At 72.3% G+C, this 26259-nt stretch overlaps 2 protein-coding genes across 2 annotated transcripts; one reads left to right on the forward strand and one right to left on the reverse strand.

Annotated features, from left to right (window-relative positions):
- Positions 1-231: 231 nt before the first annotated feature.
- On the forward strand, positions 232-5892 carry MPND (MPN domain containing). Its single transcript, XM_070058641.1, has 13 exons — positions 232-599; positions 678-946; positions 1479-1715; positions 2845-2953; positions 3353-3437; positions 3809-3905; positions 3991-4063; positions 4331-4410; positions 4709-4877; positions 4974-5044; positions 5132-5221; positions 5502-5594; positions 5739-5892. The coding sequence occupies exons 1-13, from the start codon at positions 593-595 to the stop codon at positions 5823-5825; spliced, it is 1467 nt and encodes a 488-aa protein (XP_069914742.1). The 5' UTR covers positions 232-592; the 3' UTR covers positions 5826-5892.
- A 55-nt stretch (positions 5893-5947) lies between these two features.
- SH3GL1 (SH3 domain containing GRB2 like 1, endophilin A2) lies at positions 5948-25614 on the reverse strand. Its single transcript, XM_070058647.1, is given in 12 exon segments — positions 5948-6509; positions 6594-6650; positions 6731-6855; positions 7069-7086; positions 7088-7164; positions 7240-7330; positions 7332-7396; positions 7564-7697; positions 7907-8050; positions 8400-8472; positions 8553-8620; positions 25450-25614. Coding segments are annotated over 11 exon segments (990 nt in total). The 5' UTR covers positions 8562-8620; positions 25450-25614; the 3' UTR covers positions 5948-6312.
- Between the last annotated feature and the right edge of the window lie 645 nt (positions 25615-26259).

A 26259-nucleotide genomic window follows, 5' to 3' on the forward strand; every position in this document is an offset into this window, starting at 1 on the left:
CGATTGGCTGCCTGGGGTAGCGGGGTTCTTGGTGATTGGCCGACATGCGCGGTCGCTCATTGGCTGTGTCGGAGTTCCACGGACTCAAGAGTTTAACCCTGATTGGTTGGGGCGGGAATGCAGAGGCTGCCGCTGATTGGTTGGTGATGAAATAAATACGCTTGCGCTGATTGGCCGGCGGCCTCCGGTCGGGGCCAATCAGGAGGTCAGCTGCGGGCGCCCGGGCGGGCCCTAGTTAACCCCTTAGAGCCTGCAGCGCGCCGGGCGGCTCTCGCTGGCCACCTGCCCCGTCCCCACGGGTCTTGGCGTCCCCCGGGTCCCCGCCCCGAGGCCTCTGGGACCCCCCGCGCAGGGGCGGGCCTCAGGGCGCCACTGCTGCCCCCAGGCCCGGCCGCCGGCCGCAGGCTGCGACCCGGGAGGCGGCGGCAGCAGGTGTGGCCGCGGGCCCCCGCGAGCGCGGGCCCTGGGCCTGGGCTTCTGGTCCTGAGCCAATGACCCGCGGGCCCCCGTCCTGCGAGGGTGCTGCGGGCTGAGCGCGCGGGCGGACCCAGGCCTCAGTTTCCCCGCGCTCGGGGCGCAGGGCGGCGCGGCCATGGCAGGTACCGGGGCGCGGCGGGGCGCGGGGGCGGCCCCGGCGGGGGGCGCGGCCCGGCTGCAGCGAGAGCTTCCCTGCGCAGCTCCGGAGCCGCTGTCCCCGGCGGCCGGCGCGGGCGAGGAGGCGCCGGACGAGGACGAGGACGAGGCGGAGGCCGAGGACCCCGAGCGGCCGGCGGGCCCCGGCGGTGGGCGCGGTGGCGGCGGCGGCGGCGGCGGCGCCGGCGCGGCCGGGCCCGGGGGCTGCGGCGGGCTCGGGGGCGCGCTCACGCGGCGCGCGGTCACGCTCCGGGTGCTGCTCAAGGACGCGCTGCTGGAGCCCGGCGCGGGGGTCCTGTCCATCTTCTACCTGGTGAGCGCCCGCCCCCTCCTCCGCGGGCTGGGGAAACTGAGGCACGGCGCGTCCAGGCCCGGGGAGCGGAACCCGGTTCGCCGCCCAGAAGCCGAGGCTGGGGGAGGAGCGGTGGCCGGCGCGTCCACCTCTTCGGCCGGGGCCTCGGCCGCTGCTCGGGGCGGCGTGGGCCGGGGGACCCCGAGAAGTGGCCTCAAAGGGAGGGGGCGCCGCCTGCGACCCTGGCACCCCCCAGGGACGCTGGTTGGGGGCCCGGCCGCCTGGGTTCCCCGTCCAGCTCCTGCTGATGGCCCTGGGCGGCGGCAGGTGGGGGTCCCGGCGCCCGGGCCCCCGCACCACCCAGATGGAGCCCCAGGTTTGGGCCTGGCCCCGCCCTGGCCGTCTGGGGAGTGACCCAGCGGGTATGGAATCTCGCTCTCCCTCTCCCTCTTGTGGGGGTGTGGCGCAGAGGGGTTCCCAGGGCCTGGAGAGCAGGTGCCAAGCCGGGAGGGCTTCCTGGAAGAGGGCGCCCAGCCTGTTCGCTGTCGCGCAGGGGAAGAAATTCGTGGGGGATCTGCAGCCGGACGGGAGGATCATATGGCAGGAGACCGGGCAGGCCTTCAACTCCCCCAGCGCCTGGGCCACCCACTGCAAGAAACTGGTGAACCCCGCCAAGAAGTCGGGCTGCGGCTGGGCCTCGGTCAAGTACAAGGGCCAGAAACTGGACAAGTACAAGGCCGCCTGGCTCCGGCGGCACCAGCTGCACGTGCCCGCAGCCGCCGTGGACGAGGTGGGTGCAGCCCCGGGGTGTTGGTGCGCCCTCTGGTGGCGGCCGTTTCGGGGATGGGCGGGGGTGCCGGTGGCCGAGCGGGTGGAGGTGCGGGCCCGGGGCAGGTTCCGAGGCCTCCAGCGCCGCCAGGACAGGCGACCCCCCGAGGCGCTGACCTGGGAGAGGCCTGGGTTTCCCTTGGACTGGGGACCAGGGGCCCGCGCTGGGTGCTGGGGGTTAAGCCCCTGCCTGTGACGCCCGCGCCCCCTCCAGCTCCCTGCTGCTGTCCCTGGAAACGGGGCGGTGACGGCCCAAGTGCTGGGGCCCTGCGCCCACGAGGGAGGCCCGGATGGAGCGCCCGGCTCCGGCCTGGCCCAGCTCCGGGCCCCCGCGTCTAGACCCAGGGGCCCCAGCCTTGAGCAGGACCGGAACGCACCCTGGCATGTGGGCTGGAGCCCAGGGAGGGGATGGACGGGGCGTGCCGGCCCCTGTGGATCCCATGGAGGACAGGGCTTTGCCCCAGAGGGAGGTGGGAGCCGTGGAGGGAGGGCTGTGGGCAGAGGCGGCAGGTGCACCCCCACGGGTGGGCCTGGCCAGCGGCCCCGAGGGGAGGGGTTTGCAGGTGCGTGGGGCGCTCAATCAGCAGGTGGGCGGCGCTGCCTTCCGCAGAGGTGAGGTGCTGGCGGAGCGGACCTGGGGCACAGTGCGCGAGCCCTCCTGTGGGCGGGAGACAGGTCTGTCAGTCACCGGGTGGGGGTGGGTCAGGGGGAACCGGTCTGGGGCTCAGGGCAGGGGCTGGGACGTGAGCCTTGGGTTCACGCCCCTCGGCAAGGCCAGATTAACGTAATCCGCGTGGCTTGATCCGGGAAGGGGAAGGGGGCGCCCTCCCTGCACCCTGGTGTCGCCCCCCTGGGGGCGGAGGTCACACACTTGCAGCCCAGGGTGGTGAGGGCGCTGCAACCCGGGAAGCAGCCACTGGAGGGCGCTGCACCCGGAGCTGCGCTTGCGAGCAAAGCTGACCCTGCTCGCACGCTCCCTCTTGTGGACACGCAGGGCAATGGCAGCTCAGGCTCGGGCGAGCAGCAGCCTGGGTTTGTGGGGGCGCCCAGGGCTGAGGGTCCCGCGCTGCTGCCCCTCCCCATCTTTCCAGAGCCCAGCCAGTGAAGGCGAGGAGGAGGAGCTGCTGATGGAGGAAGAGGAGGAGGAAGTGTTGGCAGGGGTCTCCGCGGAGGACAAGAGCCGGAGACCACCTGGGAAGGGTGAGTGGCGCCCGCGGGCTCGGCTTCCCGCAGCTCCGCCTGGTTTCACCCGTTGCCCGACTTCTGGATGCCCGTCGCCTTACTTTCCCAGTCTGGCCCTGACTCCTAACTCCGCTGCCTGATTTCTTTGGGCTGCTGCCTGGTTTTCGGACAAGATCATCCCGACGGCCTGCCGCTGGCCAGCCCCGCCGCCTGCTTTCTAAGGCAGCCTCCAGTTTGGGCTGCTGCCTGGTTTTCTGACAAGATCATCCCGACTCGGCCTGCCGCTGGCCAGCCCCGCCGCGTGCTTTCTAAGGCAGCCTCCAGCTCTCTCTCATTCCTTGGAATCCTCCTGCCTCCGCGGCCATCCTGGCTGGGGAGGGGCTGACCCCTCTTCCTCCCGCCCCGCCCCGCCCGCAGAGGCCACGCCCCCCGGGAAGCGAGTGGACAGCAGGATCCGCGTGCCGGTCCGCTACTGCACGCTGGGCAGTCGGGACTCTGCCAGGTCAGCCCTGGCCCCGGAGCTCCAAGCCACGGCCGGCGCGGGGCGCGGGGACGGAGCCGCTCGGGGCTGTGCGGGTGGGGGGGGCGTGGCGAGCCGGGCCAGGGGCGTCCGAGGCGGGGGAGGGTGGCGAGCCGGGCTGGGGGAGGGTGGCGAGCCGGGCCGGGGGCGTCCGAGGCGGGGGAGGGTGGCGAGCCGGGCTGGGGGAGGGTGGCGAGCCGGGCCGGGGGCGTCCGAGGCGGGGGAGGGTGGCGAGCCGGGCCGGGGGCGTCCGAGGCGGGGGAGGGTGGCGAGCCGGGCCGGGGGCGGCCGAGGCGGGGGAGGGTGGCGGGCCGGGCCGCGGCGTCTGAGCCGGCCCCTCCTGGCCCTCGCAGGAGCCCCCACACGCTGGTGGAAGTGACCTCCTTCGCAGCCATCAACAAGTTCCAGCCGTTCAACGTGGCCGTCTCCAGCAGCGTGCTCTTGCTACTCGTGAGTGGGGGGGTCTGCGCGCCAGCCCCGGGGCGGAGTGGGGGGAGCTGGCGCCTGCACCGAGTACCTCCGTCTCCCCTCCCAGGACTTCCACAGCCACCTGACTCGGAGCGAGGTCGTGGGTTACCTGGGGGGCCGCTGGGACATCAACACCCAGAGTGAGTTTGGGGGTGCAATGGGGGCCAGGGCTGGGAGCTGACCCCGCCCCCTCCTCCCCACAGTGGTCAGGGTGCAGGGCCCGGGGCTGACCCCGCCCTCCCCACAGTGGTCCCGGTGCTGACCCCGCCCCCCGCGGTGCTCACGGTGCTGACCCCGCCCCCCCCCCCGCAGTGCTCACGGTGCTGACCCTGCCCTCCCCACAGTGGTCCCGGTGCTGACCCCGCCCCCCCACAGTGCTCACCCCTCCCCCTCCCCCCCCCCCGCAGTGCTCCTCACGGTGCTGAGGGCCTTCCCCTGCCGCAGCCGGCTGGGGGACGCAGACACCGCGGCCACCATTGAGGAGGAGGTGAGTGGCAGCTGTCCGGGGGGGGGGGGGCACCCTCCGGCCCCTTTCCAGCACCCCCCCCGCCCTGTGCCCCTCGGGGGCAGGAGCACAGGTGTGGCCCCGCCCACGTGCACACCCCCGCCTGCCCCCTGGACTGCGGCGCGCCGGCTGTGTGCCGGGCGCTGTCCCCGGGCTCGGCTGTCCAGGTCGCGATGGACAAGCTGGCCCTGCCCGGCTCGTCAGGCGGCGGTGCGGTGCCCGGGGAGCCCCGCGTGCGCGCGTGCGTGCGCCGAGGTGACCGCCCCGCCTCTGCCCGCAGATCCACCAGAGCCTGTGCGTGCGGGGCCTGGCGCTCGTGGGCTGGTACCACAGCCACCCGCACAGCCCCGCCGCCCCCTCGCTGCAGGACATCGACGCGCAGATGGACTTCCAGCTGCGGCTGCAGGCGTCCAGCAACGGCTTCCAGCCCTGCCTCGCCCTGCTCTGCTGTGAGCCCGGCCGGGGCCGGGGCGGGGCCAGCGTCTGGGGCGGGGCCAGCGCGGGTGGGCGGGGCCAGCAGCCTGTCCACTCTGCTCTCTCCTCAGCCCCGTACTACGCCGGCAACCCGGGCCCCGAGTCCAAGATCTCGCCCTTCTGGGTGATGCCGCCCCCCGAGGTAGGTGGGGCGCTGGGCTGGCCGGGCCGGGGTCCCCGCTGCTGCCCGGCGCCGCGGCCGCGCCCTGACCGCGCGTGCCCCTCCCAGCAAAGGCCTAGCGACTACGGCATCCCCATGGACGTGGAGATGGCCTGCGTGCAGGACGGCTTCCTGAGCAAGGACGTCCTGCAGGAGATGGTGAGCCCGCACGGCCCTGCCCGCCCCGGCCCCCTGCCCCTGTGTGGGTCCTCCGCCTTCCCCGTGTGGTCCCTGCCCGCCCCGGCCCCTCCAGCAGCAGCAGCCAGGGGCCCTGAGCCCCGGGGCGGGGGAGAGCGGCGGGGCGGGAAGCTCTGACCCGGGCCGGCCCAGCGAGCGGCGCCCCCTGGGGGTGAAGCGCGGAGGGCGGCGGCCCGGGCGTGCGTGGGCAGGTGGGTGAGTGGCCGCGGGGTCCCACCGCCCTCCCCCCCCCCCCCCGCAGGTGCTGCTGGCCGAGTTCTACAAAGGGGCCCCGGACCTCGTGCGCTTCCAGGAGCCCTGGAGCCCGGAGCACACGTACCGCGACAAGCTGGAGGTGGGTCTGGGGCGGGGCGGGCCAGGGGCAGGACCGGGGGCGGGACGGAGGGGCGGCCGCCTCCCGCCGCGGCCTGGGGGCCCTCTCCCGGGCCGGGGGCGGCGGTCGGCCCGGCCCGGCCTGAGTCGGCGCGCTCTGTTTCAGCTCTCCCTGGCCAGCCGGACGCCCGCGGACCAGGGCCTGGGCCTGGTGCTGGAGCAGGTGCACGGCATCCTGAGGCGGGGCAGCTGAGGGCGTGGCCCCGAGGCCCCGCCTCCCGGGACGGGGTGGGCGGGGCTCGAATAAAGCGAGGGAAGCAGCCTGTGCCTGTGGTGGCCTGCGCCGGGGCGGCCCGCCGGGAACGAGGCGGAGGGTGTAGAAAGAGACATTTAATACTTCTTAAAAGAGCCAGGAGTACCCCCGCGCGCCGGCCTGCTGCCCTGGGCGCGGCGGGGGGTCCCGGGTCCCGGGTCCGGGCGAGGGGCGGGGTGCGGGGCTGGGCCCTGCTGGTCCGGGCGGGCTCGGGGAGCCGCCTGCCTTGGTCGGGGAGTCGCTCGTGGTCCCGGGGGGGGGCAGCTGGGCCGGAGGCGGACCCCGGAGTGCCAGGCCGGGCGGGGGGATTAAAAAGCTGAGTAGGTGCTCAGCGGGGCGGGGGGGGGGGAGCCCCCAGAGCCCCCCCCGGCAGCACCGGCGGGGCTCCCCGAGTCCGTAGTGTTGGTGGGCGGGCGGCGGGCGGCCGTCACTGGGGCAGCGGCACCAGCACCTCCACGTAGCTGAGCGGGAAGAAGCCCGAGCGGCCGTGCAGCATGCCCTCGAACCAGTTCTCGTCGATCTGGTTGGTGAGCGTGATCAGCTCGCCCTCGCGGAAGCCCAGCTCGCCGTCGTTCTCGGGCTCGAAGTCGTACAGCGCCTTGCAGCTCGGCTGGTCCAGGGGCGCTGCGGGCAGGGCGGGGAGGCGGTGAGGGCCGCTCGGCCGGGGCGTGGAGGGCGGGCGGCAGGGAGGCGCCCCGGGGCACTCACGCGCACTCCTGCTGGGGGTCCGGGCCGGCTTGTCTGAGGAGCGGAAGGACGAGGCGGCTGTGAACCGAGACAGAGGCGGCGGGCGCTGTCGGGGCCGCCCCGCCGCAGGGGCCCCCGGCCACCCCGCTGCCCACTACCTGTGATCTTGGGAGCCGCGGCGCAGGGGAAGCCCCCATTGGACTGCTCGGGCTCCCCGAGGTCGAAGGACTCCCGCGGCTTGGGCTTGTACTCCCGCTTGGGGCGCGAGGAGGCCTCCCGCATCCTGGGGGACGTGAGGCCGTGAGTGGCACGGGCAGCCCCGCGGGGAGGCTGGCGGGGGCAGTGGGTGGGACGCCCCCTTCCGCACCCAGCGCTGGGCCAGGGCGCCTGCCCTGTGGGGACCCGGCGAGGCCGGCCGAGCCCTCCCGCCCCCACACACGAGCCCCACCCCCGCGCGGCTGCAGCGCCCGCCGTGGCCAGCAGAGGGCGCGCTCACCTGCGCTTGAGCTTGTCGGTCCAGGATCTGCACGGCCTGCCGGTGGTAGTCCAGCTGCGCGTCCACCAGGGCCGAGAGCTGGCTCACCTGCTCGACCTGGAGGACGCGGGCGTGAGGAGGCGCCCGGCCGGCCCCGCCCCGCCCGGCCGGCCCCGCCCGCCGCGTACGTACGTCGGTCTCCAGCAGGTTGTGCATGCTGGTCTCGGCCACCTCCTTGGACTCCTCGAACTTGTCCAGCGCCTGGCGCAGCTCCTCGCGGGGATCTGCCCTGCCGCTTCTTCTTGTAGTCGAAGTCCAGGCGGCGGCCCTCGAGCTTCCTCAGGTGGTGCTGGGGGCGGGGGGGGGGGTCAGCGCGGGGCGTGGGCCGCGCAGGGGGCGGGGGGGGGGTCAGCGGCGGGGCGGGGCCGCGCAGAGGGCGGGGTGGGGTCAGCGCGGGGCGGGGCCGCGCAGGGGGCGGGGCGGGGGTCAGCGCGGGGCGGGCGGGGCCACCAGCACCTGGATCTCCTTCAGGTCCTTGTCGCACAGGTTCTGCAGCGGGTCGATGAAGTTCTGCTTGACCTCGATGTCCAGGGAGTCCTTCACCTCGGCCAGGCGCTTCATGGACTCCCCGGCGTCCAGCAGGGCGTCGCCTGCGCGGGGGCCGGGCCGGCTCAGCGCACCCCCCCGCCCGCGGGACCCAGGGCCCCCCCAGGGAGGCAGTTGGAGCGGACTGCGGGGACCCAGGGGCAGGGGCACCCTGCCTGCAGCCCCGCCCCACACGGAAGCTGGGCTCAGACCCCCCCCCCCCGCTGGAGCCCACGGGGTGGGGGGTAAGCCATGAGGCCCGCCCCGGCCTCACCGAAGTTGGACTCGCCCAGCTCTTTGCCGTGGCGGACCATGCACTCGCCCAGGAGGCCCTCGGGCTGCGGGTAGCCGGGTTCTTGACCTTGGCCCCGGATCTTGGACACCAGTGTTGAGCATGGTTCAAGCTTGGCCCGCGATGCTGCGACAGGAAGCCAGGCGGCCGTGGAGCCTTCCGGAGCCCACCCGCCCCCGCCCGCGCCGGCCCGGCCCCACTGCCCACCCCTGCGGCAGGGTCCTGAGGGAGGGGGCCCCCAGCCCCGCCCAGGAGCAGCATTGGGCTTTTCTGGGGAGGGCCCGGTGCCCCCGGGTCCCATGAGCTGGGGGAGCGGCCGGGGCTGCCAGTGAAGCCCTCCCAGGGCCTGACAGCGGCCTTTGAGCCCCTGGATCCGGCCGTGCCTGAAGCCCATCGGCCTCATCTGTCCGCGCGCACTCCCTATCGTCCAGTAACTGAACCTTCCGGCCCGGGAGGCCGGAAGGCCGGGCCCTACCTGGGTTGGGCTGCAGGTACTCGATGGTTCTGGCCAGCACTTCTGCCACGGCCTTGCTGGTGACGTCCACCTTCTGTGAAGACAGCAGGGTGATGGGGCCCCGGTGCCGACCACCCGGGCCACCCCACACAGCTGCCCCGGGCCCGGCCTCACCTTCTCCATCTCTTTGAAGTCATCATCCAGCTTGGTGCCCTCGGCGCCTCCACCTTCTCACTGACCAGCTGCAAGCCAGAGGGGGAGCCATGAGCCCGGGCGGGAGGAGGGGCCCCAGGATGGGGGGCGGGCTTGCCGGGCAGCCCCGGAACGAGTGGGGCTTTCTTAGGGTTCGGTGTACTCGAGACATCCCCACTTCTCTGTAGCAGCGGCCAGGTCTCGCGGTTAGGGGCAGGGTGAGGGGCCAGAGCCCACGTGGCCGCCGTGGGTTCCACAAGGCACTTGGCACACACTGGGGGGGGGGGCAGTCCCGACAGCACGAGGGGTGACGGCGCCGTGCGGGGCCGGCAGAGGCTGGCGTGGGAGCCGTGAACCAGAGCCCCTCCGTCTGGGCGCCAGGCGCGGAGCCTGTGAGCTCAGCAAGGGGTGGCCAGGGGGAAACCCCGAGCAGGCCCCCCTCCCCGGGCGGGAGATAGAACAGCAGGAGGCAGGCAGGCCAGGCCCACCTCAGTGGGGAGAAAGGTCGCCAGGCCCACCGTGGGCGCTCCCTGCGCGGCCCGGGACGGGGCCGAGGCGCCTGCCTGGTGGTGGCGCCAGCCTGGGCCCACTGCTGGGCTCGCCCCAGCCCGACTCCCCCTCCTCACAGGACCTCTGCGCGTTTCTGGGAAGCGTGGCCAGGGGCCGGCGCTGTGGCGTAGCAGCGAGAGCTGCTGCCTGTGGCACCGGCATCCCGTGGGGGCGCGGGTTCAAGTCCCGGCCCTTCTGTTTCCAATCCAGCTCCCTGGTGGAGGACGGCCCAACGCCTGGGCCCCTGCACCCGAGGGAGACCCGGGTGGAGCTCCTGGCGTCAGCCCTGGCCTGGCCGTTGCGGCCATCTGGGGAGTGAACCAGCAGGGGGGAGATCTGTCTCAGTAACTCAGGCTTTCAAATAAATAATCTTAATAAAACACACACGAAAGGAAAGCAGCTCCCACAAGCAGTCCCGGGGGCGAGCGGGCGCAGGAAGGGCCGGTCCGGGCTGGCCCGATGTGGGAGTCGCAAGCGCTGGGCAGTGGGTGGCGGGGGTGCAGCCCTGCCCCCTAAGGCCACCGTCACAGGGCGGCCGACATGGGGACGGCCTCGGGGCCTGAGCGGAGAGGTGCCTGCAGGCCCGTGGGAGCACAGCAGTCCAGGGCACAGCGGAGGGAGTGACCGAAGGTGGGGGGGGGGGTGCTGGGCCCCTCCCCTGGGAGCTTCTTAAAGACCCACCCACCCTGCCAAGAGGGCCGGTTCCTGAGGGGCTCCTGGGCCCGGGGAGAGGCAGAGCAAGTGTGGCCGGGAGGTAGCCTCCCCCCTGGACACGGGGGGTCCCACTTTTGGCCAAGGTGCCCTGAGGAGACCCCTTCCCGCAGCAGGGGCCTGGGCGCGCCGCCTGGTTTCACTTCTGTCGCAGGGAGGCCGGGGCTGCCTCTGAGCAGAGCCCTCAGGCGAAGGGGGGGGGCACAAACCACACCTTCCGGGCTGAGCGCCCTGGGGGCCGCGGCCGCTCCGTGCAGGATGTGGGGCGCGGGGCCTCCTGCACCCGGGCCGCTGTGGCCCGACTCCCAGCTCTGGTGCCTGGGGCTTCCGGAGGTCCCCAAGGGCCAGGGGTCAGTCAGGGAACGTGAGACCAGGTCCCCAAGGGCCAGGTCTCCAAGGCTCACGGCCGAGAGGAGTGGAGGAAGGAGACAGGAACGTGTGCCCGAGCACTGGCCCCAGGAGCGGCCGCGGGGCCAGCAGGGAAGAGCCGGCCTCGTGCGCCTCTGCTGCTGGAGGCAGTGGCCGGCCGCTGCCCGCCCTCCCGCAGGCCCCACGGAACCGGGCAGGAGGCACAGATGGGGAGAGCCCTGCGGGGGCGGGCGCAACAGGTCTCCCCTCAGGCACAGGTCTCCCCTCAGGCCCACGCAGGCCCTGCTCCTCCTTCAGATGCTCGCACGCGCGCCGGCCCGCAGCGCCGAGGTTCGCCCCGGCACATGCCCCCGGGCGCGGCAGTGATGAGAGCCGACGCAGGCAGCGGGCCTTTCAGACCCGGCGCTCTCGTGGTTCTGGCCTCTGAGCAGGGGCAAGGGACCTGACACGCGTGGGAGGGATGGAGTGGCAAAGGGGGCAGAGGAGGCTGCCCCGCCCCAGGCAGGCCCCGCGGTGGCGGCCCCCCAGCAGCCGGAGAAGCAGCAGGGCCCAGCGGAGCCCGACAGCGGCCCTGCAGGCTCGGGGTCGGGCGGAGGGTCTGCTCCGACAGACAGAACTAGAGAGGCGGCACGGGAGTGCGTGACACAGGGGGCCTCGGGGCGCAGAGGCGGGAGCAGGCCTGGAGTCACTCGCCGGGGAGCCACGTGACTGCCCGGGCCACTGCAGAGGTGGCCATGGTCCTGACGCGTGGCCGGCCGCGCTTGGGCACTGGGGAAGCGCCTGGAGGCACACCCTGGCCAGAGGGAGTCTCCCTTGTGCGCCGTGACCTCGGGGAAGGCAGGGCCTGGGGGGGCACACGCGTCTGAGGGCCCTGCCTGCAGGCCTGGCGTGGTGGTGGTGGGGGGGCTGTGGCCAAGCGCACAGCTTTGCCTTCCAGGCTCCTTCTGTGCGACGACACCCAGGACACGGGGACCAGCCACAGGCAGGACAGGAAGCCGTGCGGACCAGGGAGGTGCCGGCGGGTAACGCGGACCCCTATCTGGAGAGGGAACCCAGGCATGCTTCCAAGAAGGGGCCGAACAGGTGCACCGGGCACCCAGGGGCTTCCTGCTCCGCATGGGCCTGCCGTCACAGGCCACACAGGCCGAGCTGCAGGGCTGGCTCCCGTGTGCCCCGACCTAGTCCAGGCAGCTCTGGGCTCTCTGCGGGAGGCTCCTGGGGAGTCACGGCCCCCAGGCTGGGGGGGGGGGATGCACCGTGTGTGCCCATGACCGCCCAGCCCCGGCGGGGAAGCTCCTCAGCGGGGGAGCCGGCTCCGGCAGGAAGACGGAGCCCTTGCCTGCCCCAGGTCTGGGGTAAATATCTGAGCCGACAGGAGCCACCACCCCTTCTGTAAGCAAGAGGAGGGTAACATCCGGCCTGACCAGAACTTCCTTCCTTCCGCACCGCACCAGGACGCCCCAAATGTCCCTGGGTCCGCCCCCTGCCACCCCCCGGCCGCCTGCCGCGCCAGGCACGGGGCTCCCCTCCTCCCGTGGGTCAAGGCCGAGGGGTCCCTGAGAAGCAGCCATGGTGCAGGTGCCCTGGGCGCAGACCCACCTGCCGGCCGGCTCCAGCCTGTGCCCGGGAACCGAGCTCCAGCTGCGAAAGCCAACCCCGAGGGCCTGGGAGGCAGGCGCCGTCCCCGGGCCTGGGCTGCTGGCCGACACTGGCCCCGGACCAGGACCAGGAGAGGGCCTCTGCTTCTGGCCAGCACCCGGGCCGCGAGAGCCCGCCTTCCTCACCCCCCCACTGCAGGCCAGCGGGGGGCCCTGCCAGCGCTGGGCCACCTGCCCCGCAGGGTACGGGCCTGCCTCGCAGGGCAGGGGGAGGCCCCCGCGTGTCTCTGCCTCAATGCTGTGCTTGGGTGCTGGACGGTGGCTCTGAGGGGGCCATGAGCCCAGGGCCAGGCCCTACCAGGCACAGCTAGACACGGAAGCAGAGACGGAGCCCACACAGCAGGGACTGGCGGCACAGGGGCACCGGCCACCGTAGTGACTTTGGGTGCAGGGTGACGCACGGCAGAACGACAGAACAGTGGCAGCTGCGTGTCACCGTCCCCAAGTCAGGAGAGGCGCGGGGCGGCCACAGACGGCGCTGGGAAGGGCGTCTCCTCCTGGGCAGCAGTCCCGGCCACACGGCCCCCGTCCCCGTCCCCGGACCGACCCGGCGCGACCCCGTCCGCCTCCCGAGACCGCACAGATCCCTAGTGGAGCGGCACAGCTGCGGGCCACGCTGCTCCCTGCAGGGGCCCAAGGCCGCACGCTGGCCTCATGGACGGGGGACCCTCGCGAGGGTGTGAGGCTGCACACTGGCCTCTCAGACAGGGGACCCTCACGGGGGCCCGACGCCGCACGCTGGCCTCACAGACGGGGGACCCTTGCGAGGGCCCGAGGCCGCACGCTGGCCTCACGGACGGGGGACCCTTGCGAGGGCCCGAGGCCGCACGCTGGCCTCATGGACGGGGGACCCTTGCGAGGGCCCGAGGCCGCACGCTGGCCTCACGGACGGGGGACCCTCGCGAGGGTGCGAGTGCCCCAGAGGCCCCCCGGCCCTGGCTCCCCCAGGATCCTGGGGGTCCTCGCCCCGCCCCTCACTCGTCACAGCCTCCCCTGCGCATCGGCTCTGCTCCGGCCACATCCCTCCTGTTGGGCGCCTGACTTCACGGCACCCCCGTTCTGTCGCTGCGCCCCGTGTTCCATTCCTACAGTCACCGCACAGCTGCCCCTCTGCACCCCCTCGCCGTCCCACGACACCTGTGCAGCACGGGGCTCCTGCCCGGGGCCAGAGCCGACCGGGTACCGGGGTGCAGAGGGTGCGACCTGCAGGCACAGGTCACAAGAGGAGGGGACAGGCAGGCGGGCGTGGGCGGCACAGGTGCCTTTCCTGCTGTTCCAGTCCCAGTGACCGTGAGCCCAGGAGGACGGCCTCAGGCCCCTCCCTGCCAGGTAACTCAGTGACGCCAGGAAATGGGGTGGCCAGGACCCACGCCCTGCCTGGCCTGAGCTCCATGGGTGGCCGAGGGAGGGCAGGCTTGTCACAGCCTGCGTAGAGCCCAGGCGGCGGCACTGGGTTGCCCCATAGCCTGTCTGTCCAGAGCCTCACGCCCTCCTCCCACACACGGTGTGGGGTCAGCTCCTCCTGCCCCCCCACCCCCGGGTCTGCACCGACAAGAAGCCGGAGGCAGGAGCCAGCGCCGAGCTCGGCTGCGAGCGGCGGCCGACTCCACGGCCGGCTTCACCGCCGGGCTCAGCGCCCGCCCCACACCTGGGGCGCCACCCGCGTCCCCATCCAAGTTGCCAAGGTTGCCCAGGGCGCAGCAAACACCTGGCAGAGCTCTCCCTCGCGGGACGGGCCCTGGTGACCCTGGTTCTGGGAGCTGTGGGGGGCTCAGTCCTCCCTGCGGAGCTGGCCGGCTGCCGGCGGGGGACACAGCTGACGTAGCTCTTGGCTCCTCCCGTCTTGCTGAGAACCCCCAGAGAATGGGGGGCGCCAGGGGGACCCCAGTGCCTGGCTGCAGCCCTGGGACGGGAGTCTGCAGGGTAAGTGGGGCACAGGGGCTGCAGAGGCGAGGTGGCCGCCCAGGGCTGGGCAGCGTGCTGTGTGTGACTCAGGGTACCCGGCGACACGGCAGGGCCCCAGATGCCTTCCACTGCCCCCGCAGAGGCTGTGCCCGACCTCTGAGCCTGTCTGGCTTCCAGGCGCTGGCCCGGCCCCCAGCTGCAATGCTAGGAGACAGGAACTGCCGCAGGAGCCCAAGGTCGGCTCCGTCCACCTGGCTGGGAGCAGGCGGTCAGGACTGCGCGTCTGGCAGCACCCAGAGGGGACCCCTGGCATCACCGTGAGGAGGGGACAAGATGACGTCCACTGCCTGAGGCGGCACAGGCTCGGGACCCAGCCCGAGGGCTGACCCTGTCTTCCCCAAGGAGTGGCACGACGGGCCTGCCCCAGGGACTGAGCCACCAAAGACGGAGGCGGTGACGGCTGCCAGCGCTGGGGCGCCATCTCCCGTCGGGGGAAAGAGACAGGAGGGCTGCACGTCCCACCCCGTTAAAATGCATTTCAGACAAAAACTTAGAAAACCTAGCCCGCAGCAAGCGAGGTGCCAATCCCCCGAGGCCCCGCCTGCAGGGAACATGCAGGGCCAGCCCAGGCCGCAGGCCGCGTGCTTCCTGGGGGCGGGCGCAGGGAGGACCAGGTGTCTTCCTGGGGGCGGGCGCAGGGAGGACCAGGTGTCTTCCTCAACGACAGAGCTGGCCCAGGGGAGGCGCTGCAGGGAGAGCCGGGACCCTCGGGAGACGCCTCAGGGAGAGCCGGGACCCTCGGGAGACGCCTCAGGGAGAGCCGGGACCCTCGGGAGACGCCTCAGGGAGAGCCTGACGCCGCCTCCGTGGGCCACCCCCACCCCCTTTTGATCCTGAGGGCAGGAAGGAGGCGGCCACCGCCCTGCAAGGCTCCTCTCGCGCCCCGACTCTGACTCCGTTGCTGGCCCCGGCAGGCACAGGCCTCCATATCCTCCAGGCGCTCCCTGCACTGGTGCTCCCAGGTGCCAGCCCAGTGGCGTCAGCTCCACGCCACTCCTCTCCCTAGAAGCGCGGCCCCCACCCCATCTCAGCGGCAGGCCCAGGCGGCGCTCCGTGCAGGACGCGGCCAGGCCCGGGCGGCGGCCGTGGGGGCTCCAGCCAGCTCTCGGCCAGGGCCTGCCCAGGGCCGGCTCCCTCTGCAGGAGGCTAAGGTTCAGGACCTTGTACAATAACACATCTGAGCAGGGTCTGACCCACACCCTGGGCACGGGGCTCCCGAAGGACACGAGTCCCTGGGGAAGGGACGCGGGACAGGCAGGCACTGGGGCCAAGGACAAGGGCCCACGGACCGGCTGGACTGCTGGGGAGGAGGTGGCTGGGACGCAGGAGTGAGCAGGGTTTGTGGAATGAGCCTCTGCGGGCCCCACCCGCCGTCTGTCACAGAGGGCAGCGCACGGGTGCCAGGAACTCCCAGCTGCCGTCAGCTTCTCGAGGTGTGGTCACCAAACACACCTGGGCAGGTCGCAGGCCCAGGACGGCAGAGGTCAGCGCGGGAGAGGCGCTGCCCGGCCCTCCCCCTTCTCACCCGCACGCCTGCCCCGCAAGCGCTGAGGTCTGTCCTGCAAGCCTGGCGCCACGGAGCGCGCCCGCGCCATCGCCCAGGTGGGGCGCACGGGCCCCCTGGAGGGGCGCCAGGACCTGCGCAGGCGGGGTGCGCAGCCGCAGCGCTCCGGGCCCTTCCTGCGCCCGCGGCCAGGCTGAGCAGCGCCACGCCGGCCAGGCTCGCGTCCCCTGCGCACCCCAACACAGCCCAGGGCATGGCGGCAGGAGACACGCGAGTCCCACTCCCTGACTTTGAGCGGGTGGGCTGGGGCGGGAGAGGGTCTGAGGGTGAAACAGGTCTGCCGGGGCCGGCGCGGGCCGGGGCGGGAGAGGGTCTGAGAGTGAAACAGGTCTGCTGGGGCCGGTGCGGGCCGCGGGAGAGGCCGCATCACCACGCGGGCTGCGTGCGCAGTCTGCTGGCTCTGGAGGGGCTGGGGAGGCCCTCTTCAAATTCGAGTAAGGCCCCCCTGCACGGCCCCAGACAGAGCCAGGCCGCAGGGCAGCTGAGCCCGCGCTCCGCTGTGTGTGCCCCAGCTCCTGACGCAGACCCGCAGAGCGCACGGCACCAACCGCCCTCGTCCACAGCCCTGACAGCGGGGTGGGGGCAGAGACCAGCACGCCCGCCACCACCCCTGGCAAGCCCGACCCCCGACAGCACTGACTGGGCCTCCTCCGGCCGGCCCAGGACAGAACCAAGAACGAGGGCAAGGTCTCCGGCTCCCTCCTCCCTGCCACTTCCCACATCCAAACTCCGGCCAGGCCCCTCCTCTGTCCATCAGCCCTGGCGGACCTGTTTCACTCTCGGACCCTCGCCCGCCCCAGCCCCCGCTCAGAGTCAGAGCCTGGGACCCGGGAGAGCCTCCCCCAGGAGCCTGCGCGTGCTGGTCCCACTCACGTTTGCCCCTGCACGTGCCAGGCGCGGTGCAGACAGGAGCAGGAAACCACGACAGACTGCACGCACGCCCCACCCCCCACGCCAGCTCTGCGGAACGGGGGCCGGGGGTTGTCTGGACGTGGGGCGGAGCTGAGGGAGGGCGTGAGGGGAGGCAGAGCGCCGCGAGGCTGGCTTGCCGCTCTAAGCCAGGACCCGATCTCCCAGTGTCTGAAGATGTGGGGGCCCCAAGAGGGCTCCGGCGTGCACCTCAGCCCGTCACGGCGCAGGCGCCACTGCACTCAGGAATCGGCTTCTGCGTGGTTTACCAGGCTCACGGGGACCGGCCCGGCCAACCCTGCAGGGAGGGGGGCCATCGGTGCCCTCAGGGCTGGACGGGACGCACGCTCTGCACCAACCTGAACGCCTGGCCACTTTCCAAACTCACGCTCAGGAGCGGTGACTGCAGACTCTCCTCACCGGGCAGGCGCCGGGCAGCAGCTGGGCCTGCTCGGGACGCCCGCACCCCTCACAGAGCCTGCCTCAATCCCGGCTCCACGCCCCCCCCCCTTTTGTACAGATTTATTTATTTTGCTTGAAAGGCGGAGTTACAGGGAGAGGGAAGCAGAGACAGAGACAGAGACAGAGACAGAGACAGAGACAGAGGTCTTCCATCCACTGGTTCACGCCCCAAATGGCCACGATGGCTGGAGCTGGGCCAGGCTGAAGGCAGGAGCGCCATCCGGGTCTCCCATGTGGGTGCAGGGCCCCAGCACTTGGGCCATCGTCCACTGCTTTCCCAGGCCATACCGGGAGCGGGATCGGAAGCGGAGCAGCCGGGACTCGAACAGGTGCCCACATAAGAAGTCAGCGCTGTAGGCGGCGACGCCGCAGCACCCGCCCTGCTCCTGGCTTCCAACCCAGCTGCAAACTGACGCATCCTGGCGGCTGCTGGGTCCTGGTCACCCACGCAGGAGACCTGGCTTCAGCCGCTGCAGGCACATGGGCGGGACCCAGTGCGTGGAGACCCCTGCCCCACCCCCCAATCTTTTAAGTAAAATGAGAAAAAAAAGGCAAAGGTAAAGACAGAGAGAGCTCTCCCATTCGCTGGCTCACTCCCAGACGGCTGGGCTGGACCACGGCAGAACCAGGGGCCAGGAGCTCCATCCAGATCTCCCGCAGGCGTGAGGGCCCAGCACTGGGCCGCCTGCAGCGGCTCTCCCAGGCGCATTAACAGGGAGCAGGATGGGAGGTGCAGCAGCCGGGACCTGACCGGCATTCCAGATGCTGCCATCGCTGTGCTGGCCACGATGCAGGCCCAGGAGGAACGCTGAAAGATGTCCCGGGGGCCGGCACTGCGGGGCTCCCGGGAGCAGGAGGAGAGAGCGAGGCAGAGCCGGCAGGTCCTGCTTCCGGCTGACCAGAGCCACCAACCTGGAGCTGAGAGGGCAGGGACCCGTCCCTCCCACGGGCGCAGCACCGAGGCTGTAACAAGCGTGGGCCCGGACCGCCCTCTGGCTGCCCCAACTCGTCACCGCAGCTACTGACTCCAGCCGCACGCATTTCTTACACAAGAAACCCTCCCTCAGCCAGAGGCCAGCCCCACACCGCGCCGGGTGCCAGCTGAGGGACGCCAGGGGCTCCCCGGCCTTGGCTGCAGGGCACCGCAGCCCTGGGCTCATGGCCAGCCCCCGAGGCTACCTCTCAGCCTCCCCCCGCCCCCGGGCTCTCCTGCTTAGCGTGAGTCCCGCATCCTGACCCCACCCGCAGAGCCCTGTGCCACGCAAGCGGCCCCACTGGTGAGCTCTCAGAGTCCAGGCACGGACGCGGCGCCCCGTTCCGCCTGCCACGGTGCCCACAGCAGCGCGCACACTCCCGGTGGCCTGTCCTGGCCGAGTTACTGGATGTGGAGCCGAGGCCCCACCGTCAAGGCAGGGTCAGGTTCCTGGGAGCCTCATCACAGCTCTGCTGCAAGACCAGTGCCCAACCGCGTCCTCCACGCGTCCTGTTTAACTCGTCCACGCGAGCCCACGGCCCCGCCACTCGGCCTGAGCTCCCACGCCGGCTTCCCCGAGAGGTCCTCCCGGCTCCCCGCGCTCAAGACCCAGGACGCTGTGGGCACCATGCTTGGGGTGACCCCGAGACCTCCGGAAAGGCGGGGCTCAACGACGGGGCTACGGCACAGGCGGGAGATGGCTGGGAGCGTGCGGGATGGGCAAGGCGCCCTGTGACCGCGCCGGAGCGCTGGGTCAGCTCTTAGCAGGAGGTGAACCTGCCAACTCGTGACACGCGACTGACGAGGGCTGACTCCGTGCCAGCCCGGCAGCCCTGCTGTGACGCCAGCCTCCCTGGGAAACGAGACAGAGAGCACGGGTTCTCCAGGAATCCTCCGTCCGCCGAGGACACCGGAGGCGACCCTGAGCCCGCAGAGCCGTCTCTGCCCCCTCGGCCTCCTGGGGCTCCAGGCCGTGTGCCGGGTGAGAGGGAACGTTATACCCGACAGCGCAACCCGACACCGCGGGGCCAGGGCTGCAGGCCGTGCAAACTGAACAGGCGGGTCGGTCGCTCCAGGCAGGCCCGCTGACACCCACACGGACCCGGCAGACCGGCGGGGCGCCGAGGGGACGCGGGGGGGACTGCAGGACGTGCCTGCCGCTGGCAGCAGGCGAGTGAGACGTCGGAGACCACAGGGGAAGCCACGGAGAGCGAGGCCTGTCAGCGCCGACAGAGCCCACGGACCACGTGGCTCACAGGACCGCGACCCCACTCCCGGGGCGGTGAACTCGCGACAGGAACTCCTCCCCACACACACCCAGCGAGGTCTCGGGGAGAGGGCTGAGCCGGCCAGCACGGCCGCCCCCGAGGGGTGGACCGCAGGCTGCACAGTGCTGGGCCAGCCGCCTGCTCCTGTTCGTGTAAAGATGGACTTATTTGAAAAGTTCAGAGAGGAAGAGACAGACCCTCCACCCGCTCCTCCAATGGCCCAGGCTGAAGCAGAGCCAGGTCTCCCCGACGGGTGCTCCCCAGGCACTCGGGCCGCCCTCGCGGCCTCCCCGGGTCCTCAGCGGGGCTGGATCGGAGGCGGAGCAGCAGGACCGAGCTGGTGGCTCTGCAGGACACGCGCGGCGCAGACAGCGGCTTCACCCGCTGGGCCCCAGCGCCAGGCCCCTTCTCCTTTTTTAAAGATTTATTTGAAGGCAGAGTTACAGTTACAGAGAGATTTTCCATCCTGATTCTCTCCTCAGAAGGAGCTGCGCCAGGTCAGAGCCAGGAGCCCCACCCAGGCCTCCCGTGTCCCCACCAGGCTACTCCCGGAGTGCGCACAGGAGAAGCTGGGCAGGAGGCAGCAGCCAGGACTGCCCTGCGCTCTGGTGGGGGACGCCGGCACCACAAGCCGCAGCCCAGCCCTCGGCACCACAGTGCCCAGAGTCCTGGTCAGTCCCTCCCCTGCAGCCCCACACACGCTCCGGGAGCTCCCACCTCGGGGGCCTGCTGCGGCCTCTCGCCGCGCCCGAGCCGGGGACGGCAGGGTGCAGGCGGCGAGCCCAGGGGCTGCTCTGGGAAGTCTGGGCCCTCGAGGGTGCCTGGCCGGCCCATCAGCACAGAGATCTGAGCAGACACTTTAAGACCTTGCAACTGTGAGATCAAAACGTAAACGCGCTCGGGAGGAGAGTGACCTACATTTCAATGTTCCAACCGCTTCCAAGCCAGCCCTGAGCTGCAGCACACACACGCAGCGCGTTCCCAGCCCTCAGCTGGGCCACGCCCATCCCGCCGGGTCGGCAGCCGTGGGTTCTGGCCAGCCGCGCTGCAGGCCTGGCCCAGCCCAGCTGCACAGGCATCGGGAACCGCTCTCTGATTGCAATTAGTAATGTCTGAAAAATTCTCCACGATCCCTTGAGGGAGAGAGGCTACCCAGAGCAAGCCAGCAGCCAGGCCGGCTCCGGCCCCCTTTGTTTTTCCCTAAAGTCACAGTGATGCCCAGCCCCAGCGCAGGGGGAAGAGGCCACAGCAGGAGGGGGCGGCGTCTCCGGCCGGGCAGATTCCAGCCCAGCTCCCCGGGCCGCCCTCTGCGGAGCCACAAAGGCCGCCTTGAGGCCCGGGGCTGCCGCCCATTCAGACCTTCGGGACCCTGATGAGCCAGAGCTGTGGACTGACGGACGCCGGCCCTTCTGTCTGCGTCAGCATGGGGGTGGCAGTGCCGGGGGTGAGGAGGGACCTTTCGGGGGTCCCGTGGGGATGAGCAGAAGGGGGTGGTGTAAAAGGGGGCAGGATGTCCCCAGTGCTTCCCCAGCAGAATGGCCTCAGGCCACTGGCTGCTGGAGCAAACCCGCGGCATCGCGGCCTGTGGGGAGAGGTGTTTGCCCGGCGCTGCAGCCTGGTGGGCTAAGCTTCCTCCTGCAGGGCCAGCATCCCACATGGGCGCCAGTTTGAGTCCTGGCTGCTCCATTTCCAGTCCAGCTTCCTGCTGTGGCCTGGGAGAGCAGTACAAGATGGCTCAAGTCCTTGGGCCCCTGCACCCGTGCGGGAGACCCAGATGGAGCTCCGAGCTCCTGGTCGGCACAGCTCTGGCCACTGTGGCCATCTGGGGGGTGAACCAGCAGATGGAAGCCCTCTCTCTCTGTTACTAGCCAAGGTGAAGCTCAGGGACTTTGAGCGAAGGCGCTGACGGCCAAGCCCTCCCCGCGCGCCCTACAGCGGCCAGCTCTCCTCGAGCCGGCGCAAGTCCACAGCGCTCCCGCCAGGAACGGCACGGGCGGGAGCGGTCCCGGCCAGCGTGGGGGGTGCGCGGGCATCCACGCGCGACACGGCACAGGGCCGTGCAGAGAACACCAGCCCGGTGCGCGTCCTGTGCCAGCGTGCAGGAGGGACTCTCCGGCAGGCACTCCAACGCGGGACGCAGGCGGCCGAGGCAGTGGCCTGAGCCACGCTCCACCACGTCCACCCCGGTCTCTGTCGGTGAAGAGTATCGCCAAGAGCCCTTTGGAAACCCATCCAGTAGGCGTGGGTTTTCGAGGCGGGTGCTGTGGCTCAGTGGGTTAACCCTCCACCTGCGGCGCCGGTTCCAGTCCCGGCTGCCCCCTTCCAGTCCAGCTCTCACCTCTCACCTGTCTCTCCCTCTCACTGTGACTCTACCTCTACTACGTGCCAGGCCGTAGGGAAGGTGACGAGCCCGGCGGGGCACGTCTAGGGGCGAAAGGTACAGAGTAGGCAGTGGACGCTGGGGAGCCAGGAGACCCAGAGAGGCTCACAGGACGAGCAGGGGGAGCTGGCAGGCCCCCGAGGAAAGCCGCCCCACGAGGCCGGGTACTGTGGGCAGAAGGGGAAAGACAGTGGCGTCAGACAGCCCAGCTGCACGCGGCCCAGGCCTCTCCGCTCCATCCGGGGGAAGCAGGTGCGGCGCGCTGCAACCTCCAGCCCCACCGTGGCCTAGTCTGGTCAGGCCCCTCGGGTCCAGCCCGGCGCAGCCCCGGGCACGCGGAGGCATCTCCTAAGCCGAGGGCAGCAACCTCTGAGCCTCCCAGCCCTGGACCAGTCGGACCTGTTCCCACGCAGCCAGCGGACAGGCACCTGGTGCCCCGCCCGAGCCCAGCAGAGGCCAGGCCAGGCCACGGGCCCGGGCGGTGCCTGTTGACAAGGAGCCCCACTCGCGGGGCGCGGGCCTGGCGCAGGCCACACGTCACACCCACGTGAGCACAGCCCTGGCGTGTGGGCGGCAGGCCACGGGCCACCTCCTCCGAAGGCCCTGGAAGACGTCCAGGGTGAAGACACACAGGGCTTGCAGGGCAAGAATGACGGGGGCAGAGATCGGGTGGGTGGGGCAGGCGGGGGGCGCAAGGCCGTCCGACAGGTCTGAGGGAACCACGCGGGGCAGCTGCACCCGAGCCCTCCGGGGACGTCCTGCCCTGTCTCTAGGGCAGCCCCCAGGGACCCGCCATGCGGACGGGCAGGGCTACGCATCCTCGCAGACACAGTGAGCAGAAACCCACGGTCCCCGCCCGCAGGGGGCTCTGGTCCAGGGGCCGCTCACCCCCGTGCCTGACACTGAGCGGGACCTGGCCACTCTGCTCGGGGCCTCTGCCTGCGCTGCATCCCCACGCCCAGGTGGGAGCCGCTTCCCGCCAGCCGGAGGCCTCGCGAGGCGGCGCTGAGTCAGGTCCGGCAGGGGAAGCGCCGTCTGTTTTCCTGCTGTGGCTGGGAAGTCGCCGCGTGACCCCGCTCCCGGGGCCCAGTCAGCAGGTTTCCCCAGGAGCTCGGAGGAAAAGGAAGGCCAAGCTGCCCTGGTCAGGCCCGGCGGGAGACGCCAGAGGCTCCGGCAGCGCAGGGCTCAGGGGAGGGGAGGGAGGGAGGGAGGGAGGGGAGGGGAGGGAGGAGCCAGCTGCTGCAGCCTCCAGGCTCCAGGACCACTCCCGCTCCAGCAGGGCGGTCAGGATGCCACCCTTGGGCCAAGAGGCCTGGGGCCTTCAGAGCCCCGGAGCCCAGGACAGCCTCCCCCCCCCCCCCCCCCCCCCCGGGTCCAGGGCCAGATGCTCCCAGAGTCCCAGCAGAGAGGGGGACGTGGAGGCAGGAGTGAGGCCAACACTGCCCAGGGCCCTGGACACAGACCCTGGAGCCAGAGGCGGGGCGGGGACACAGGGGCGCGCACGGCCAGCGAGGGGCAGGGGACGGGCCCGGGCGCCCCCGCGCTGCGGGCCCTAACGGAGCCGCTCCGAGGCCGCAGCCCACAGGGAGGTCGCGGGGAGCCCCTGGGCGCCCAGGCTGCTCTTCAGTGGCACCCAGAGTGTAATTAAGTATCGCAGGGCTGGGCCCAGCACACCCAGATAAGCATGGGGCGGCCCTGCCCCAGGCGAGCGTTCGGCCCGGGCTGTGGACGCGGCCTGCTGGGCGCAGCAGTTCCGGGAGTCCGGCTCCTGCTGTACCGAGACCGGGAGCCCGCAGGGGGCCCGGGGGACGCGCCCGCTAACGGCAGCTGCCGGCCACGCTCCACACTCGGGCCGGAGCCCCAGGTTCCTCCACGCGGGCAGGGCCCAGCCGGCGCACGCAGATGGCCAGGGTCCCGCGTCTTCCGGAACGAGCGGCTAAGGCCACTGGGTCTTCTCCGGCCTCCCGCCGCCGTGGCCCAACCCAGTTCCCATCACCCCAGACACGGCGAGGGCGGAACCCGCGCCCCCGGAGGCAGAGGGGTGCGGCCTGAGTCACCGCTGGCCACGCGAGCCCCAGCCTCTGCCCACAGTCAGAGCCACACCCCCGAGCCTGCTGACCCCCGCCCGCGGCCCCGCCAGGCTGGGGTCCCCGGTGCACCCAGGCCTCCCCCCGGGCCCGAGCTCGCTGCTTCCTGCCCAGGGCCCAGGAGCAGCCGACAGGCGGCGCAGCCAGGGGAGGCGCGGTCGGGGTTCCCCGCGCTCAGACTTTCCGCCACACGCGCGCCCCTCGCAGCCGGCAGCCCCGGCCCTCGCCATCCCCAAGGCTCCCCGGGGCCGGGCCACGGGAGCCAGGACCCCGTGGCAATGACGTCGCCCAGGCGCGGGGCGTGGCCCTGCCCCCGCTGTCACCCCAGCCCAGGCCCTCCACGCACGGGACCCCTCGCGTCCAGATGGTGCCGCCGGGGGCGCCGCCCTGCGCCTCACCGGGCCTGGGGTGGACGAGCCTCGGCTGTCGTCCCGGCAACCCTCCCACCCCACCCGACACCCCAGGGGCTCCGCCCCCCCCCCACGTGGAGGAGGAGGGTCAGAGTGCCCCCCGGGGGGGGGGCCCACCTTCTTCAAGACCCCCGGCGTTCCCAGGGAGGGGGCCCACCGTGCGGGGGAGAACTGGGGGGCGCGCGGCCCTCTCCTGACGCCCCCGCTCTCCCCGAACCTCGCTTCTGTGGACGTCAGGGCCAGGCGACCCCAGGGGCGGGGGCGAGGCGCCAGCCCCGCGCAGTCCCCCCACCCCCGCTGAGGCCAGCAGCCCCCCGCCACGGGGAGCAGCGCTGTCAGCGCCCCGCCCGGGGCTCAGGGCCGGGGAGACCCCAGTCCGCAGGAAGATAGCGCCCTGCGCCCGGGGGAGGAGACCCCTGTGTCCCCCTGTGTCCGGGCGGGGGACGGCCCCTGTGCCCGGGCAGGGGTCTCGGGCGGGGCGCGGCCCCTGTGCCCGGGCGGGGGTCTCAGGCGGGGCGCGGCCCCTGTGCCCGGGCGGGGGTCTCAGGCGGGGCGCGGCCCCTGTGCCCGGGCGGGGGGTCTCGGGCGGGGGGCGGCCCCTGTGCCAGGGGGAGGGACTCGCGGGGGGCGGCCCCTGTGCCCGGGCGGGGGTCTCGGGCAGGGGGTGGCCCCTGTTCCCCGGGCGGGAGGAGACCCCTGTGCCCGGGCGGGGGTCTCGGGCGGGGGGCGGCCCCTGTGCCCGGGCGGGGGTCTCAGGCGGGGGGCGACCCCTGTGCCCGGGCGGGGGTCTCGGGCGGGGGTCGACCCCTGTGCCCGGGCGGGGGTCTCAGGCGGGGAGAGACCCCTGTGCCCGGGCGGGGGTCTCGGGCGGGGGACGGCCCCTGTGCCGGGGGGGGGGGGGACTCGCGGGGTGGGGGTCTCGCGGCGGGGGGGGCCCTGTGTCCGGGCGGGGGTCTCGGGCGGGGGGCGGCCCCTGTGCCCAGGCGGGGGTCTCGGGCGGGGGGCGGCCCCTGTGCCGGGGGGGGGGGAGGGACTCGCAGCGGGGGGAGACCCCTGTGCCGGGCGGGGGACTCGCGGGGCGGGGGTCTCGCGGCGGGGGGGGCCCTGTGCGCACCTGAGCGTCAGCCCCCGCACAGGGAGGCAGCCGACCGGGCGGGCTGGGGACGGGGTGCGGGGGGGGGGACTCGGGGAGCACCGCCGCCCGCGGGGCCGGGACAAACAGGGGGGACTCGGGGAGCACCGCCGCCCGCGGGGCCGGGACAAACAGGGGGGACTCGGGGAGCACCGCCGCCCGCGGGGCCGGGACAAACAGGGGGGACTCGGGGAGCACCGCCGCCCGCGGCCGCCCAGGGGGGCCCGAGCCCGAGCCGGGGGCGCCGGGCTCCGCACAGCGACCCACTCGGGGCCGCCGAGGCCAAGCCCCACCCGCCACGCTCAGACGACCCCAAAGCCCCGCGCCCCGCGCCCCCGGCCCCAGGCGACCCAGGGCCGTCTCGGGGGGGGGGGGTCTCCGCGGGGCAGGCCCGACCACCTCCCCCGGAGCCCCCGCCCGCCCCGCCGCGGCCCGCGCTCACCTGGCTCGCCTTGTAGAACTGCTTCTTCAGCCCGGCCACCGACATGCTGACCGCCGCCGCCGCCGGCCGAGGCTCCGGGCGCCGCCGTCCGCGCTCCCCGCTCGCCGGCCGCGCCCGCCCCGGCGCCGCCTCAGCTCCCCGCGCGCCCGCGCGGCCAGGATATTACATGGCAACCACACACTTCCGGTGCGCGCGCCCCCGGCCTCGCGTCTGCGCACGCGCGCCCCTGTCGGCATGACTGCGCACGCGCGGGAGGCCAGGCGCGCGGGGGACCGCCCCCTGCCAGAGAGTGACGCGAGGGCGAGTCTAGAGCGGCCACGGTGGCTGCAGCGACCCCTGGTGTCCCGGAGGCGGTCCTACACTCTTAGAAAAGATGCCTAAACATACCTAGGGTATTGATAATTCGCCAGAAAGTACATTAAAAATACCATAAAATAAAGTAAAATATAATAAGAAAATATAAATTCTCTAGCTACTTGTTTATCCATCTCAACTAAACCCAACTCCGTGTGAGCTCAGTTCCGTCTCTCTCCATCTGCCTGGGCTCACCCATTGTGATCCAAGGGAGACCTGAGGGTCTTCCCCCTTCCCACTCCCTCCACACCGCTCCACCTCCTCCTCCCTGGTGCCCTCCCTTTCTAGTTCTCCCTGGTCAAAAAGATTGTTCTGGAACACAGCTCAGTCTCTATCAGTCCCCGGCACAAAGTCCACCCGCTGCCCAGCCTGGGCGGCCAAGTCTGCAGAGTTTGACCCCGCACCTCTCCCGATCTCTGCGCTCTTTGTCCTGCGTGGCCCCGCTTGCTGCTGGAA

The sequence above is a fragment of the Oryctolagus cuniculus genome, chromosome 16, assembly GCF_964237555.1.
Source record: "Oryctolagus cuniculus chromosome 16, mOryCun1.1, whole genome shotgun sequence".
Taxonomy (NCBI): domain Eukaryota; kingdom Metazoa; phylum Chordata; class Mammalia; order Lagomorpha; family Leporidae; genus Oryctolagus; species Oryctolagus cuniculus.

Coding starts and splice junctions, on each gene's coding strand:
- MPND (XM_070058641.1), top strand. Junction 947..1,478: donor TCCTGTCCATCTTCTACCTG/GTGAGCGCCCGC, acceptor GCTGTCGCGCAG/GGGAAGAAATTCGTGGGGGA. Junction 3,906..3,990: donor GCAGCGTGCTCTTGCTACTC/GTGAGTGGGGGG, acceptor CTCCCCTCCCAG/GACTTCCACAGCCACCTGAC.